General features: G+C 39.7%; 1 protein-coding gene across 2 annotated transcripts in view; it reads left to right on the top strand.

The window, feature by feature from the left end:
* The window catches only part of usp9 (ubiquitin specific peptidase 9), a 290,030-nt gene that overhangs the window by 169,509 nt on the left and 106,098 nt on the right, over window positions 1-14,423 (top strand). For both annotated transcript variants that reach the window (XR_013579171.1, XM_078559739.1), the window contains exons 25-26: window positions 3,856-3,981; window positions 6,225-6,391. Coding sequence is in view for 1 of the 2 variants with exons in the window: in XM_078559739.1 (XP_078415865.1) it covers window positions 3,856-3,981; window positions 6,225-6,391 (293 nt within the window). In the remaining variant the exon portion in view is untranslated. The remainder of the gene's footprint in view (window positions 1-3,855; window positions 3,982-6,224; window positions 6,392-14,423) is intronic.

Below are 14,423 nucleotides of genomic sequence, written 5' to 3'. Positions count from 1 at the left end.
TCCAGTTTGTCTTACCAATGAGACTTATCTCTAGACCCAATTCCTCCTTAAACTGCTGACCACCCAACTTCCATTCCTGACTTAAATAAAAATAGGCAATTCCTGACCCCTATGTTAGCTGAGATTAATAACTCTTCTCAGGTACTGTTCCCCTCTCCTTTAAATCTATCTTCATCACCCATTCCTCAAAAAGCCAACCCTTGACCCCACTTCCTTTCAAATTATTGCTCCATCTCCAACCTTCATTCCCTTTCCAAAGTACTTGAATGTGCTTGTCCATCTTTCTGTCCTTGTTTGGATCCTTCTATTCCTCTTCGCCCTTTATGATCTGTCTGCGCCTTTGATACAGTTGACCGTGCAAATATGCTCCAACACCTCTCCACTGTTGTCCAGCTGGGTGCACTGCACTTGCCTGGTTCCATTCTTACCTATACAGTCACAACTAGAGAATTACCTACAATGCTTCTCTGCTTGTTCTAGCACATTTACTTCTGGTGATCTCCAAGGATCTAACCTTGGCTCCCCTCCTGTTTTTCACCTCCATGCTGCCCTTTGGCGACATCATCCAAAAAGAGTCAGTTTCCACATGTGCATTGATGATACCCAACTCTTCCTCATCTCCACCTTCAATGCCTCCCCATCGCTAAAATATCAGACTGTTTTACTGACTATGTTCATTACTGGATGAGCAGAATTCATCTCCAGCTAAGTATTGGACAGACAGAAGTCATTATTTTTGGTTGCAGTCACAAAATCCATTCTCTAGCCACTGACTCCATTCTTCTTCCTGCCAGCTGTCTGACATTGAACCATCGTGTGAATTGACCTTGCCACCAATTAACTGCATGACCACTAAGGCTGCCTATTTCCACCTCTAATATTGTCTGACTTTGCCCTTGCTACAACTTAACTGCTGCTGAAACCTTATGCTTTTCTTAGCTCCTAGATTTGACTATTCCAATGCAGTTGTGGCTAGCCTCAGTAGTTGTACCCCCTCAAACTTGCGAGGTCATTCAAAACTGCTGCTTGTGCCCTAATTTGCTCCAAATCTCACCCATCATTCTACTCTATGCTTTCTGACACTCGATGGCTCCTGGTTAAGCAATGCCTCAATCTTTAGAATTATCATCCTTGCTTGCAAATTCGTCCATGGCCTTGATTCTCTCCATCTCTGTAATCTCCTTCAGACCTCTAATGGCGTGAGATCCCTGCACTCTGCTAATTCTGGTCTTTCAAGTATTCTCGATTTTTAAATGCTCCACCATTGACAATTGTGTCTTCAGCTGCAAAGGCCCTAAGCTCTGGAATTCCCTCCCACCGCTCTCTTACATCTCTTTCTCCCTTTTAAGATACCCCTTATAGCCTACCTCTTTGATCAAGTTTTTGATCATTGGGCCCAGTATCTCCTTATGTGGCTTGACGGTTATATAAATGCAGGTAGTTTATGTTGTTTTGGCATAGATTTAAAGAACATGGTTGTGATTTGGCCAATTGAATGTAGTAGAAGGGATGAATGCCAATTTCAGATTGGGATTGCAGAGCTGTTTCACTTTCATAAATTGATGTAAATAAACTATGCATTGCACAAGCATGACTTTGTCAATAGATTTAAACAAAAGATGGGCAAGAAAATTATAACAATAGGAGAATAATGACTAGCAAGCAGAGGGAATAGTATATTCCAGAACAACAACAATAGAAGGAATGAAAAGGGCAACAAAATAAAAGAATTATGTTTCAGGGACATGGGGTGGGTGTCACGCATTAGATGAATTGGTTGTAAAGATGGTAAAGGAAAGAAAGTAAAAGAATAGGACACATTTTGAGATCTAGTGCTTGGGTGGAGGACAATGCCAACAGGAATTTGTTGGGCCAAATGTAATTAATTTATATGGAGCATTTTGGGATATCTTAAGAATGTGATAAGGTGCTATATAAAATCAAGTTCTTTCTTTGCTGAAATATAGCTATAACTCTTGATTAAATAATGCTCGCTTTTTTTCTTTCTTTTGGTTTTGTGCTTAGCTGCAGTGTCCTGTTGGGCTTTTTGTGCAGATTCTAAAAGTTTGGTTCCTCTCAAAGCATTAATTATATTTAGAGCAATTGTACCTGTAAGACGCCTTACTTGGCTTGAAACTTTTTTCAGAAATCTTTTTTGCCTCGATGATTAATCTAAGGTTAATAAATATAAGCAGTTGATGCTATTCAAATGCTCTTACTGAGATTTCTATTGCTTTTTTCCCTCGAATTTTCTTAATTCCTCCTCTTCTGTGTGCATTAACTCATGCTGAGGTATTTTTCCTTGGGTTCTGGAAACTCTGTAACCTTGCTTCAGTGCTCATTCTTCACATAGGCCTAGATAGAGCTGTCAGACTAATTGACATTAGAGAGCATCTCAGCTGACTAATCCTGTCCTCCTCCGATTTATCCTTAGCACATTTTCCAGCAAGCCATTGCTATGGGTAGCAAGAAGAAGCAGGAACTCTGTACAGTTCTCCTCTTCCTTCTTTAGACTGACTGAGACCAACTATAGTGCCCTTACTGCCCCTGTTTATCAGCTAACTCAGCATAGATTGGGACCTTCTTGATCTGTCTGGCTGAATACCATGACAAGGTTGTGTACTTATCAAAAGCTTTTACATTTTTGTTTAAGTTTTGACAGTGTTGTTCTCCAGTGCTTTATTGAAAGGAAGCAAATCAAACAAAACATGAATTTTGGACTTTCAAAATGGCTCAGTTGGTAAATGTACAGAATAGTGTGGTTATTGAGATAGACAGACCATAAAGGTCCCAGGCTTGACCACAAGACTATTAAGTTAGTTGATCTCAACTGGAGCTGCAGCTGAACTGCTGTGGCTTCACCAACCCTTAATATTGGAAAAAATGTGTTTCTGCTCCTGATTGCCATCTAGTGACCATTTATAGAAGTGTCTAAATTAGTTCAAATAGACTTGGCTGAATGTCATGCTAACACCTTAAAATTATGAGGAACCTTAGCTCAACCACTTAGCTCAAGGTTGAGAAATAAATTTGTGGTGGTAGCCTTGAAAGGTGAAATCTAGAATTTTAAATACCAGTGCATTACAAATGTTGGGATGCTATTGTTGGTGTTAAAAATTGATGGGTATTATTTCAAGATCTGTGCAGCAAACCAAGAATGAAGCTAATTGCAGTAGACCTGGTTCAGATGATTAGAGAAAAATAGCTTTTGTAATATTATGCAGCAAAGCAAACCACTCCGAAAATCAATGACAAAGTAAATGGGAGCACAAAGGAGGCCCAATATGTAAATATCAGAGGTAGTGAAAATTTAGCTTTTTTTGAGAATTTTTTTGTCAGCTTTACTGGCTAACAGTAGGGTGTTAAATTGTTTTCTGATTTGTGGTTTGAATCTTATAAAATACTGAAATTATGAATGGTGTAATAGGTTAATGCATGATATTTCCACAAATCTTGACCCAATTCCCACTAGGTACAAGCCCAAAACACACAAGCTGCCCCAAATATGGAATTAAATTGGGAACTATTTTTATGTTAGGTCAGTGTGGTCTACAGACCTGGGATAGGCTAATTGACAGTTTTCTATAAAGCAAGGGAGCATTACACTTTGTCATTTGATGCTTAGTATCTTAAATGGTGAAATATTGAATTTCCCACTAATGCCTTTTACCATGATCAGTAAGGGGAATGACCAGACTTGGGATTCTAAAATAAGTTATAGGTTTATTTTTCATGTTTCCCTTGATGTTCATGATAGTTGTATATGTAAAGAAAATGTGACTATTTCAATATTGCATCATGTAAGCCCCAAAGTTTTTTTCATAATTTAGTTAATTTTACTGTTTTCTTTCCAAGGCTTCAAAATACATCCCAGACATTTGTGTTATTAGAGCAGTGCAAAAGATCATCTGGGCCTCGGGTTGTGGTTCAATACAGCTTGTGTTCAGTTCAAGTGAAGAGATTAGCAAGATATATGAGAAAGTAAGTTCATTATGCAACTTTGTTTTTGAAGAATTCAATCTTGCGTTGAATATCCACTGGGAATGCTAGGCCATAGATATTTGATTTGTGTGAATTTCTTGGAAGCTTCTCTCGCTGTAATTTGTGAAATCATGTTTATGCATATGAACAGGATTTCTCCTGAAGTTACAGTGGTGTATTAGGAGGAGCTCCAAAGAAGGTCACCCCTTAAGTGTTTGGCAGAAAGTGTGCATGTTAATTTAATACTGAACTCTGGTTTATGACACCTTTTTCTACTGACTGCACCAAGAAACTTGAACTTTATTTCTTTTAAACAAATGAGATTTCTTTACTTTCCTTCACTTAATTTATAGAATGGTGGTAAAGCTAGACTTTAATACCGAAGCCATTGTACATTCACTTGGTCTACCCACTGTTTTTTTTGGGTACAGCTTTGGTGAGGGGCTATTTATAAGCACCTGTTTTGTGATTCCAGGTGTTATTTTTATAGATATACTGAAGTAAACTGAATAAATTTCAAATTCAGAGAAGTCAGCAATCTTCAATTTGACCAGCAGTGGAGTAGAGAAAATTGGTGAAACTCTTGAAGTGGAGCAAGGCAGCCAGATATTCCGACTGGTAGTCGTAGCCTGGAAGACTCTGAGTCTCCACTTAAGTTCATAGCATTTTCATCTTGAGTTAGAAGTTTGTATGTGCCAACTGGACTCCAGGACTCAATCACATAATCCAGACAGACATTTCAGTGCTATGCTGCATTGTTGGAGGTGCCATCCTTTAGATGAAATGTTAAACTGAGGTTTGAGCCACCTATTTAGATGGATATTAAAGAAACCTATCCAAGTGTGAGTTGCCTGCCATTTATGGCAATATATGCCCTTCCTAATTTTTCTTCATCTCTTTCCTCCCACCTTCTTCCCCCTCCCCCCAGTCCCTCTAAAAAGCTGAGTTACAAGCCCTCTCCAGGCATAAGGCAACTTGAGAGTAACTATGGTTCAAGCTTTGGCTAGGCGAATGCACAGCCACAAATGAGGTGCACATGCGCAACTCCTGTGCGTGGGGGTGGGGTAAATGTAGGGGGGTGTTGAGGTAGTCTTCAGGCTTGGCTCCCATGGCGAGCACAGAAAAAAGACTGATGTACCTTGCAAGTAATTACAACTATTCATACAACATAATTATGCGTTGTAATTCTTCATATGTAAAGCACTTGTGGGTGTTTGGAAGAGGCATAAAAAAGCTACAGGTTCTTTATTTCAAGATCCAGAAGAGACAGTGGAGATGGCTAGTTTCCAAGTCTCCAAGGTAAAACAAGTTTGTTACTACTTGTCTGGGACAGTCTTCCATTCAGTGCTGAGATGGCAATTTCCTCCAGTATCAATGACATCAGCTGATTGAAGAGCTCTGTTAATCATCTGAAACTGGCTTGAACAGGGGTGTTGGCCCTTTGGCCTGAAGAGAAAGAAACATTCACAGCAAAGTGGATTTTAAATGTAGAGTTAATGAAGCTTGAAGAATATGTTGAGCAATTAAACATTAGAGATAATTTGTTCTCCAAATTTGTCAATTAAACATTACATGCACATAAAATAATCTGGCAGTACAATATGGATAGCATTAACTACTTTTAACAACTGTCCAGAAACACCTGTGTGTTATTGCTTGGGCTTTTCAACATAACAGGTTGGCACAACTAAAAATGATTTACTCTTTTGTATTAAAAGATGTAGGGCTTTTGTCCTTGTGGCGCAATCAATCGGCTGATGATGGAATGTGTGTCTGAAATGAGTAATGCAACAAAAGTTATGAAAATATTTTATTATTTATATGGAAAGTGCTTCAAGTTTTTGATTTTTAATATGTTAATAGCAAGAAAAAAAAATCAGAATTCTGGAGAAGTATGCTTTTAATCAGTGTGCACTTAAATGTATTCCACTGTAGTTAAAGGGAAATGGGACTAAATAAGATTTTTTTCCTTCTGAGATAAGCTTAATTTTAATTGTTTAAAAACAAATAGTTAACACTCAGTATTTTATTTCTTCTGCTATCTCACTCTTCCCAGTAACTTTCTTTTATCTTTGCAGAAAATAGTGTGAGGAGGGGGTGCAGTTGAGTTTGTGAGCACTATCTTGAATTTCAAATTGAATATTGTTCTTGAATAGTAAGAAATTTAGGAAATATCGAATATGCTGCTTTTTCAATTGTGGGCTCTTGCCTTAATTTGCATTTTTGTGTCATTGCAATTGAAGACCAATGCAGGAAATGAACCAGATTCTGAAGATGAACATGTTTGCTGTGAAGCACTGGAGGTGATGACGCTGTGCTTTGCACTGGTTCCAACAGCATTGGATACACTCAGCAAAGAAAAAGCGTGGCAGACCTTCATAATTGATTTGCTACTGCATTGTCACAGCAAGTAAGTAATTTATTCTTGGCAACTTGTGGTTGGAGCAGAGTGCAATATTATAAGCCAGTTAATACAACATCATTTCTCAATGAACCTTTTGTCTCTTGTCCTGTTATGAAGTCAGTCTGTTTCTGTTTAACTTTTGAGGAGGCTGGGGAGGGTGGTTATAAGAGAAGATGGGGCACTTAGAATTGAACATTAGCAGAACAAGTTAATAAATCAGTTCCTGTTGCTGTAGCATACTTTTTATCAATTGGTTTAAGAGCATCATTGGTAGAGACTGAAAGCTTCTCACCTGCCTAAACTGCCACATTGAAAAGTACCAGAGGACTGAGAGAATAAAAGGTTTTAAAGCATGGAAAATTGTAGGTATCAGTTTGAATGTTGAATTCAATAGTCAATTTGTTACTGGGCATGGTATCTGGGATATGAAGGACTGAACTTATTAATTTGCAAATTGTTTGGCATCCAAAATCTGTGGGTTTTCGTTAAGTAAATTTGAAAAACATGATAAATATAAGTGCTCTTGACATTTTCATGTTAGTGATTCTCAAAATCAAGTATTTCCAGGAGAACGGGTTGTTTTCATCTATGTTTGAGAATTTTCAATGTAGCTTTGCTATCAGCTCTCTATGATCTGTTAACAGTCATGGGCCCTTGGATTTTCACAAAATTTGGTCAGTGATTTCCTGACAACTGCCTTTGATCACCTCAAATTTGTGCAATACATCTGGAAACTTAAATTGAAATAACATTTGCTCATGCTTCCAATTAATGTAACTTTTGGTACTCTAGTGGGTGAGTAGGAAAATTTACAAGATTTTCTGGCCAATGTACTTGATCATTTTTGAAGAAAGAGATAGCTGATAGAGCATCTCTAGTTGCATGGAATTTGATTCCCTAATTGACAGCTTTGCATTAGATTTTGATTCTTCTGAAGATGAACTTGTTTGCTGTTGATTAAGACAACATTGCTTTGCGCAGGTTCTGACCCCACTCAATACACTTAGTTTAAAATAAAAGGCATGGCAGAATCCTGCAAATACTGAATTCTGGATCCCAGACATACTAGAACCTAAAAAAGATGGTGCAAAATGGCCATTTTTAGGCCACTCATGTTTCCTGTTTTTCTTTAAGCTGTTGTCATGGACCTGAACATCTCCAGTCCCACTCTTCCCTCTTCTGGTCACTATCATTAGTACACTTCTTCCATGCCTGCTCCGCCTTTCTCAGCATTTAGTTAGGGGGATAGATATTGTTCTTTGCAGTCGAAAGCATGAGTCCCAAAGGCTGTGTTGCGTGCCCGATGCTAGGGCTAAGGCCGTCTCCTTGGAGCTGGAGAGGAACTCTCAGTGGGAGGGGAAGGATCCAGCTGCCTTGGTTCATGTGTGTATTGAATGATATAGGTAGGACTAAGAAAGCGGTTCGACTGAGGGAGTATGAGCAGCTAGGGACTAAATTAAAAAGTAGAACCACAAAGGGTAATAATCTCTGGATTATATTACCTGAGCCATGTGCAAATTGGCACAGGGTAAATAAGATTAAAGAGTTGAATGGATTGCTCAAAGATTGATGGGGGAGAAACAGGTTTCGATTCATGGGGCACTAGCACCAGTAGTAGGGAAAGAGGGAGCTGTACCACTGGTACAGCCTTCTTCTGAACCAAACTGGGACCAGTGCACTGACAAATCATATAGCTAAGGCTGCAGAGGGGGCTTTAAATTAAAAGTGAGAGTGAAGTTTTATGTGAGGAGAGATTTAGTTAGAGAGAAAGGACAATGCGGTAGTAAAGGGTAACAATGCAGGTAATGATAACCAGAGTGTGATAGGAAGGCACAGCATGTACAAACAAAAGAGCACACCAGCAAATAAGGTCAGAGTAAGGAAAAATGGTAAAACATTAAGAATTAAGGGCTCTATCTGAATGCATGCAGCATCCGTATCAAGATGGATGAATTGATAGCACAAATGAGTATATGATAGCCATTACAGAGACATTGTGGCAAAGTGACCACAGCTGGGACCTGAATATTCAAGGGTATTTGATGTTTTGGAAGGACAGGAAGAAAGGAAGAGGAGATGAGTGGACTAGGTTAATAAAGAATGAGATCAATACAGTGGTGAGCAATTATCTTGGTTCGGATCAAAATGTAGCATCAGTTTGAGTGGAGGTAAGAAATTGCAAAGAAAAGTCACTAGTAGTAGTGGTTGATAGGCCCCCATGACAGTAGGTACGCTGTAGGACAGAGTATAAATTAAGAAACAATGAAGGCTTTAAGATAAGTATTGCATTAATAGTGGGTAACTTTAATCTTAATATAGATTGAACGAATCAAGTTGGCAAACGTAGCCTGGAGGATGAGTACATAACGTATTTGGAGCAGTTTCTTAGAACAATTTGCCCTGATACCAACCAGGGAACAGACTATTTTAGACCGGATGATTTGTAATGAGCCAGGATTAATTAATGACCTCGTAGTGAAGGTGTGGTTCTGAAACTATTATCTTAAACTTAAGTAAAGACAATTACAAGGGTATGAAGACAATAGGCTAAAGTAGAATGGGAAAGTAAGTTAAAAGGTAAGAGGGTAGAGAAGCAGTGGCAGAAATTTAAGGAGATATTTCATAGCTCTCAACAAAAGTATATTCCATTGAGAAAGAAAGACAATACAAGAAGGGTGCACCATATGTCCCTAAGGAAGCTAAGGATGACATCAAATTGAAAGAAAAGATGTGCAATTCTGCAAAGATTAGTGGTAGCCCAGAAGATTGGGAAAATTTTAGAAACCAGTAAAGGATGACTTAGAAAGAAATTAGTGTGTGAGAAAACTAGCAAGAAATGTAAAAGCAGACAGTAAAAGCTCCTATAAGTATAAAAAGGAAGAGAGCAGCTAAAGTAAACATTGGCCCTTTAGAGGGTAATAATGGGAAACGAGATGACAGAGACTTTGAACAAGTATTTTGTTTCTGTCTTCACAGTAGAAGGCACAGAAAGCATCCCAAGGATAGTAGGAATTCAAGAGACAAAATGGAAGAAGGAATGTAAAACAATCATGATCATTGGAGAAAAAGTGCTAAGGAAAATAATGGAACAAAAAGGCTGACAAGTCCCCAGGACCAAATGGCCTGCATCTTAGGGTCTTAAAAGAAGTGGCTGCAGAGATGGTGGTTGCATTGGTTGAAATCTTCCAAAATTCCCTAGATTCTGGAAAGGCCCCAGCAGATTGGAAAACCGCAAATGTAACATCACTGTTCAAGAAAGGAGACAGACAGAAAGCAAGAAACTGTAGGCCAGTTAGTTTAATATGTCATTGGGAAAGTGCTAGTATCCATTAGTAAGGAGGGACATTTAGAATCCATTAGTAGCAGGACAGTTAGAAAATCATAATACTATCAGGCAGAGCAATATGATTTTGCGAAAGGAAAAAATCATGTTTGACAAATTTATTAGCATTCTTTGAGGATGTAAGAAGCAGAGTCGATAAAGAGGAACCAGTGGATGCAATGTATTTGCATTTCCAAAAGGCATTCGATAAGCTGCCACATGAAAGGTTACAGCACAAGGTAAGAGCTCATAATGTTGGGGGTGGCAAACTGTAACTAGTGGAGGGCTGCATGGATTAGTGGTGGGGTCTCAACTATTTACAATCTATATTAATGACTTGGATGAAGGGAGAGACTGTTTTGTAGCCAAATTTGCTGCTGATACAAAGATAGGAAAGGAAAACAAGTCATGGGGATATAAAGAATCTGCAATGGGATATAGATAGGTTAAATGAGTTGAGCAAAAAGTTAGCAGATGGAGTATAATGGGAAAATATGAGGTCCACTTTGGCAGGAAGAATAGATAAGCAGAATATTATTTAAATGGAGAGAGACTGAAGAGTGCTGCAATATAGATCAGGATGTCCTTGTACATGAATCACAAAAAGTTAGCTTGCAGGTAGACCAAATAATTAGGAAGGCAGATGGAATGTTGGCCTTTATTGCAAGTGGGATGACATATACAGGAAGTGAAGTCTTGCTGCATCTGTACAAGGCATTAATGAGATTACACCTGGAATACTGTGTACAATTTTGGTCTCCTTGCTTAAGGAAGGATATACTCAGAGAGGGTTCATTAGGCTGATTCCTAGGGTGAAGGGGTTGACTTATAAGGAAAAGTTGAGCAGGTTGGGCCTGTACTCAGTGGAGTTTAGGAGAATTATCTTATTGAAACATGAAAGTTTCTGAGGGAGCTTGACAGGGAGGATGACAGAGAGGATACTGGGAGTATGTTTCCTCTCATGAGAGAAGTTAGTTCTAGGGGGCACAGTTTCAAAATAAGGGGTCTCCCATTAAAGACCGAGATGAATTTTCCTGAGGGTTGTTGGTCTTTGGAATTCTCTTCCACAGAGCAGGGGTGGCTTTATCATTGAATATATTCAAGGCTGATTTAGACAGATTTTGATTAACAAGGGAGTTGAGGGTTATGGGGGTTAGTCAGGAAAGCGTGATGGCCACAATCAGATCAGCCAGTATATTATTGAATGGCAGAGCAGGTTTGATGGGCCGAATGGCCTACACCCTCATTTCTTATCTTATGAAAAATAATTGTTCTTTTAAAGGGTATACTTGATAATGTTGAGGAAAGATTTGGCAGGGGACCTTTCTGACTTGAATTCTAAGAGGAGGAGGAAAATTTCCTTCCTATTTCTGACTCTTTGATAACCTGTTCATTCTAGGTACAAGAATTCTGTGACTCTTAATGACATCCTTATATTCATGTACTGTATGTTAGTTTCTCCTTTGGTCAGTAGTTGTGCACTCACTTCTGAGTCATAAGATTACAGATTCAATGGCCTGAGCTTTGCAGCTGCAGAGACTCTGAAACTGTCAGCGTTCAGTATCATTACAACTGTAAAACTGACGGCAACTTTCTGGCATCTACACATGTGCACTAAAATGTGGAAATCCTGACATTATTGTCAGTGATTCTGGGCTCCTCCACATGATATGCTGTTAAAGACCTCGCAGATAGCAATTTTCGATATCACTTGAACTAATGTGAATTTCCCCTTTAGAATGTGTTTAAAAAGAATAGAATGAGAGTGTGAGAGGAGGACCCTGTGGCAGGCAGTCAACTAATTTTACTAAGATGAGATACGATTTGGCCCAAGTGGACTGGGAGCAGCTACTTGCAGATAAAACTCTGTCAGAGCAGTGGGAGACATTGAAGGAGGAAATAGCAAGAGTACAGGGCAAATAAAGACAAAGGGGGGAGACCAAGTCCAGAGAACCCTGGATGTCAAGGGACATAAAGGTTAAGATTAAGAAAAAAAGAGAAGCTTATGGCAGATACCGAAGGCTCAATGCAGCAGAGCCTCTAGAGGAGTATAAAAAGTGCAGAAGAGAACTTAAAAAGGGAATTAGGAAAGCTAAGAGAGGTGCATGAGAAAGCATTGGTGGGTAGAATAAAGGAAAACCCAAAGGGGTTTTTTAAATATATAAAGAGCAAGAGAATAACTAGGGAAAGAGTAGGGTCAAATAGGGACCATAGACATAATGTGTGTGTGGACCCGGAAGACATAGGTACAGTCCTCAATGAATATTTTGCGTCGGTCTTCACAGTGGAAAAGGATGACATAGGTATAGACATCAGGGTGGAGAACTGTGAAATATTAGAGGAAATTAACATTGAGAGAGAGGAGGTACTCGCAGGTTTAGTGGCCTTAAAAATGAATAAATCCACAGGCCCAGATGAGATGTACCCCAGGCTGTTGAGGGAGGCAAGGGAAGAGATATCAGGGGCCCTCGCAGTAATTTTCAAATCCTCCCTGGCCACAAGTGAAGTGCCAGAGGACTGGAGGACTGCTAACGTTGTCCCATTACTAAAAAAGGGAGGAAGAGATTGACCAGGAAATTACAGGCCAGCCAGTCTAACCTCGGTGGTTGGGAAATTACTGGAAAGAATTCTGAGGGGCAGAATATATCTGCACTTGGAGAGACACGGGTTAATTTGGGATAGTCAACATGGATTTGTTAAGGGAAGGTCGTGTTTGACAAATTTAATCGAATTTTTTGAGGAGGTAACCAAGAGTGTTGATGAGGGTAATGCCTTTGATGTGGTCTACATAGACTTGAGCAAGGCTTTTGATAAGATCCCTCATGGCAAACTGGTCAAGAAAGAAAGAGCCCATGGGATCCAAGGCAAAGTGGCATGTTGGATCCAAAATTAGCTGAGAGGCAGGAAGCAAAGGTTGATGGTCGAGGGATGTTTCTGTGACTGGAAGCCTGTTTCCAGTGGGGTTCTGCAGGGCTCAGTGTTGGGGCCCTTGCTGTTTGTGGTGTACATAAATGACTTGGACTTAAGTGTGGGGCGTATGATCAAGAAGTTCGCGTATGACACGAAAATTGGTATGATGGTAAATAGTGAGGAGGATAGCCATAAACTGCAGGAGGATATCAATTGACTGATCAGGTGGCCAGAGCAGTGGCAAATGGAATTCAACCTGGAAAAGTGAGAGGTAATGCATTTGGGAGGGCTAACAAGGCAAAGGATTACACTATGAATGGTAGGACCCTGGAAAGTACTGAAGATCAGAGAGACCTTGATGTGCATATCCACAGATCCCTGAAGGTAACAGGGCAGGTAGATAAGGTGGTTAAGAAGGCATATGGGATACTTGCCTTTATTAACCGAGGTATAGAATATAAGTACAGGGAGGTTATGCTGGAACTGTAGGCCACAACTGGAGTACTCTGTAGTTCTGGTTACTACATTACAGGAATGATGTGATTGCACTGGAGAGGGTGCAGAGGAGATTTATCAGGATGCTGCCTAGGCTGGAGGGTCTGAGCTTTGAGGAAAGATTGGATAGACTGGGGTTGTTTTCCTTGGAGCAGCGAAGGTTGAGAGGGGACCTGATGGAGGTGTATAAGATTATATGGGGCATAGATTGAGCGGAAAGGAAGGCACTTTTTCCAATAGTAGATGGGTCAATAACCAGGGGGCATAGATTTAAGGGAAAAGAGATAGAAGGCTAAGAGGGGAGTTGAGAAATAATTTCACCCAGAGGGTAATGGGAGTCTGGAACTCACTGCCTGAAAGGGTGGTTGAGTCAGAAACTCTGGCAACATTTAAGAAGTATTTAGATATTCACTTGCATTGCCATAGCCTACAGGGCTATGGGCCAAGCGCTGGAAGGTGGGATTAGTGTAGTCAGATCTTTGTTGACCGGTGTGGACACGATGGGCTGAATGGCCACCTCCTGTGCTGTAAACGTCTGAGAAAACCCAGAGAAGGTTGCTCTTTTTTAAAAGGTGTAGTAAGTCATAACTACTAAACAACCTCTCGGTCCCTGAGAAACCAATTTTATATTTGGAATGGCAAGTTTCTACATTATGATCATTCCATAAAGTTTTAATTTTTTTAACAGTTGATATTCCTGTTTCTATCTAATTCCAATGTGTATGTCCCAATGTTTACTTCACTCTTTGTAAAAGACATAAATAAATGAATGGTAACTAGTCTGAGAACTGTCTGAGAATTCTTCAATATGAGAGGCTTCTTATCCCGCCTAATGGCATCACTGTTGCTGATCACCTGGAGGACCCTTAAACTTGGCACCAGGGTCGTACTAACATCGGGAAAGGGGAAATACATGCCACAGAGATGCTAGATCTTGTGAGTAGCTTTCTTCCAAGTGAGCGAATGCCAACATTTCGCTGCTGACGGCATAATCTAGACCAAAGCCTTATTCCAAGGTTTGACCATTTAAAACAAAGGCAGTTCAATGGAGTCATGAAGAAGTGGTGAATTTTTGACATGCTGCCTTATGGATGAGATATTAAATGGGGCTCCATTTGACGATGTGAAGGATCCCGTGGCATTTTTCAGAAAAGAATGGGGATTTCTCTGTGCTATAGCCAACAATCATCCCTCAACACAACCAAAGACAGGTGAACTGCTCGTCAATCTTATTATGGTACCAGGTGCACAAATTGATATATATGGCTGCAAAATAATGACTACACTTCACAGTAGTTGACTATAAAGCAC

Source organism: Cetorhinus maximus, chromosome 16 (genome assembly GCF_964194155.1).
Source record: "Cetorhinus maximus chromosome 16, sCetMax3.hap1.1, whole genome shotgun sequence".
Classification (NCBI taxonomy): Eukaryota; Metazoa; Chordata; class Chondrichthyes; order Lamniformes; family Cetorhinidae; genus Cetorhinus; species Cetorhinus maximus.
This window is presented reverse-complemented; position numbering and strand designations above follow the sequence as displayed.